Source organism: Somniosus microcephalus, unplaced genomic scaffold (assembly GCF_052327205.1).
Source record: "Somniosus microcephalus isolate GS21.2 unplaced genomic scaffold, FLI_Smic_1.0 scaffold119, whole genome shotgun sequence".
Classification (NCBI taxonomy): domain Eukaryota; kingdom Metazoa; phylum Chordata; class Chondrichthyes; order Squaliformes; family Somniosidae; genus Somniosus; species Somniosus microcephalus.
In genome coordinates this window covers 526,099-530,048 of record NW_028225306.1, presented here as the reverse complement: position 1 = coordinate 530,048, position 3,950 = coordinate 526,099, and the positions used below count along the sequence as shown (strand labels likewise).

General features: G+C 51.2%; 1 protein-coding gene across 1 annotated transcript; it reads left to right on the top strand.

Moving 5' to 3' along the window:
• Positions 1-1,556: 1,556 nt before the first annotated feature.
• Positions 1,557-3,270, top strand: LOC147082735 (uncharacterized). The gene has a single exon (XM_085980346.1). It carries the CDS (start codon positions 1,639-1,641, stop codon positions 3,268-3,270), a length of 1,632 nt encoding a protein of 543 aa, XP_085836472.1. The 5' UTR covers positions 1,557-1,638.
• Positions 3,271-3,950: the final 680 nt, after the last annotated feature.

Sequence of the window (3,950 nt, the reverse complement as noted above, 5' to 3'; positions counted from 1 at the left end):
TGGGGACAGAGCAGGGGAGTGGGACTAAATGGAGAGCTCTTTCAAAGAGCCGGCACAGGCACGATGGGCTGAATGGCCTCCTTCTGTGCTGTATGATTCTATGAGCCACCCCTAGAGTGGAGTGGTGCCCGCAGGGATCGCTTGGCAGGAAATTGGGAGGAGGTGGTTCACACGCAGACAGCACCTGATTTCGAGACACTGTCCTTTTAAAATAATCCCTCCACAGGCAAGGAGGGACTCGGTCCCTTTAATGAAAATCACATTGAAAAGGAGAGTCCCTGTCCCTTTAAGAGCCCTCCGCCCACCACTCCCGCCTTTTTCTTAAAAGTCTTTGAAATTAATAATAAAAGTTCATGCAGAAAATATGTGTGTGTCTGTCTGCAATTTTGTGAGTATCTGTGTGTCTGTCTGACTGTATGTGTGTGTGTCTGTGTAGAATAGCATCATAGAATGATACAGTACAGAAGGAGAGAAGCAATATTTTTACTCACAAGTATTTGCTCCACAGGGTTTTTTGTTTCTGCTTCATCAATTTAAAAATGAACTGCTTTTTTAAAAACTTCTGCAAAACACAATTAGTTTGAGCTGTAAAATGTGAAAGGAACATTAAAAATAAACTTTCCAAGGCTCACAGATCCTGACCAGGCCCCTTCAGAAAATGGCGGCAGGCCGATCCGTCCAATGAGCCGGTTCCAGATCCCGCCTCCTCCTTCGCCGCGATTGGTTGGAGGACCAAAGCCCCTCGGTCGGTCCTCCAGGCTCAGCCTCCCCTTCGCTCATTGGTGGAGAGCTCAGTGTCAGTCAGTGCACGCCGGCGACGTCATGACGTTCCAGGGTGGGCGGTTGGAGCAGGCGGGAAATTCAGCCAGTGCAAGTCCCGCCCCTCAGGCTCCCCGATTGGTTGGAGGACCCGCCGCCGGCTCGCTCCTCCAGCCCCGCCCCGCTCGCTCCCTATTGGTCGGAAGCTCCCGTCAATCAGGTCCTGGGCCCGGGTCACGTGTCCCTGGAACATGCTCCGCCAAACTGAAGAAGCTCCGCTCGGGGCCCGGATCCGCGGACTCTCAGGTTTGGATTCCCCTTTATTCTCTCCCCTCCTCTGATCTCAATCGGATCTGGGGGAAAACTCACTTTCCCTCACTGATTGCGGCTCTTCACCAACACCGACTTTACAAAGAAAGCCCCGCGCGGCAGCCTGGAGCTCGGGCCCAGCGCGCAGGCGCGGGGGAGGATGATTGACAGGGGTCCAGGGTGTGTGCTGAGCATGCGCGGTGCGGGCCGGGCGCCTGTGGAGCAGGAGAGGGCGGGGCCATGGGGCGCATGCGTGGGGTCAGCCACAACTCAGTGCGGCGGCCGGAGCGCTTTCTGGAGTGCGGGGACTTGTGGGGATTGCCGCCGCCATTATTGTTGATCCTTTCAACCAACCTGTGCAGCAGCTGGGGCCTGAAAATCAGCTTCACTGTCCCTGGGCTGGGAAAGGGGGACATGAGGCAACATTCTCCCTCTTACCCCTTTCTACACTCCTTTTGCAGGGTTTTAGAAGTGGAGCATTTACAGACAGGAAGCTCAGACCAAACATCACCTCAAGATCAGACAGAGTCGCTGGATTCATCAGGACCTGAATATCATCGGCCTTTGTACATGGAAGGAGAGAGCAGTGATCACAGCGTGGACAAACCGCACACGTGTTCCGTGTGTGGACTCGGATTCAGCCGATCGCCTGACCTGGCGAGACACGTGCACCGTCACACCGGGGAGAAACCGGGTAAAGGTGGGGACAGCGGGAAGGGATTCAGTTCCCTGTCTACGTCAGAAGTTCATCCGCACAGTCACCCCGAGGACAGTCCGTTCACCTGCTCCGTGTGTGGGAAGGGATTCACTCGCACATCTCACCTGCTGAGACACCAGCTTGTTCACACTAATGAGAAACCGTTTCAATGTTCTGACTGTGGGAAGAGGTTTAAAAGCTCCATGAATCTGACAAGACACCAGCGGTCTCACAATGGAGAGAGACTGTTCACCTGCTCCGTGTGTGGGAAGAGATTCACTCGCACATCCCACCTGTTGAGACACCAGCTTGTCCACACTGATGAGAGACCGTTTCAATGTTCTGACTGTGGGAAGAGGTTTAAAAGCGCCACAAATCTGATGACACACCAGCGGTCTCACAATGAAGAGAGACCGTTCACCTGCTCTGTGTGTGGGAAGGGTTTCACTGTGTCATCCAACCTGCTGCAATATGAGCGAGTTCACACTGGAGAGGGGCCTTTCTCCTGCTGTGAGTGTGGGAAACGTTTCACTCAGTCATCCAACCTGCAGACACACCAGCGAGTTCACACTGGGGCGAGGCCATTCACCTGCTCCGTGTGTGGGAAGGGATTCATACGGTTATTCAACCTGCAGGCACACCAACAAGTTCACACTGATGTTAGGCCGTTTAAATGTTCCGACTGTGGGAAGAGTTTTAAAAGCTCCGGGGCTCTGAGCACACACCAACGAATTCACACTGATGAGAGAGCATTTCAATGTTCCGACTGTGGGAAGAGTTTTAAATGCTCCGGGGCTCTGACCAGACACCAGCTTGTTCACACTGGGGAGAGGCCATTCACCTGCTCCGTGTGTGGAAAGGGATTCACTGATTCATCTACCTTGCTGAGACACCAGCTTGTTCACACTGATGAGAGACCCTTTAAATGTTCCGACTGTGGGAAGAGCTTTAAAAGACCCGGGGCTCTGACCACACACCAACGAGTTCACACTGATGAGAGACCCTTTAAATGTTCTGACTGTGGGAAGAGCTTTAAATGCTCTGAGGCTCTGACCACACACCAACGAGTTCACTCTGATGAGAGAGCATTTCAATGTTCCGACTGTGGGAAGAGTTTTAAAAGCTCTGGGGCTCTGACCCGACACCAGCTTGTTCACACTGGGGAGAGGCCATTCACCTGTTCCGTATGTGGAAAGGGATTCCCTGATTCATCTACCTTGCTGAGACACCAGCTTGTTCACACTGATGAGAGACCTTTTAAATGTTCTGTCTGTCAGAAGAGCTTTAAATGCTCTGGGGACCTGAAGCAACACCAGCTTGTTCACACTGATGAGAGGCCATTTACATGTTCTGACTGTGGGAAGAGCTTTAAAATCTCCGGGGCTCTGACCACACACCAGCGAGTCCACACCAATGAGAGAGCGTTTACATGTTCTGAATGTGGGAAGAGCTTTAAAAGCTCCAATCACCTGCTAAAACACCAGCGAGTTCACACTGTTCTGTAGCGCAGGGCCTTGTAGACAGCTGGGGTGCCATGAACATGGAATGGATGAATGTTTTGAAATTCTTGTACTGCTGTTTAATCTTTAAGACTGTTGTGCTGATGATTCCCTTTGATTGACTGTTCATGGTGTTACATAGAATGTACAGCTCAGAAACAGGCCATTCGGCCCAACTGGTCCATGCCGGTGTTTATGCCCCACACCCACCCTACTTCAATTAACCCAATCAACATATCCTCCCATTCCTTTCTCCCTTGTGTAGCTTCCCCATAAATGCATCTGTGCTGTTCACCTCAACTACTCCCTGTGGTAGTGAGTTCCCCTTTCTACGACTCTCTGGGTAAAAAAGTTTCTCCTGAATTCCCTACTGGATTAATTAGTAACTGTTTTATATTTATGGCCCCATAAATATGATGAGATTCTGCTAAGCTGACCAGTATGTTGTTGTACATTGTCTTTTTCTGATGAATGAAACATTACCGAGCCCCTGTACCCGTGTTATGGGATGAAGTGCCAGACAAGTGAAGGCACAACGTCTGGGTGTGAATCTGATAATAACCATACAGACCGTATAGGTGTGATAACCAGATGGGCTTGTGGTTATAGTCTGGTCACAGATGGACTAAATTCCCTGAATTAGCAGGAGTTCAGGAGGCGGTCAACAGACGGGTCCAAACAATCCC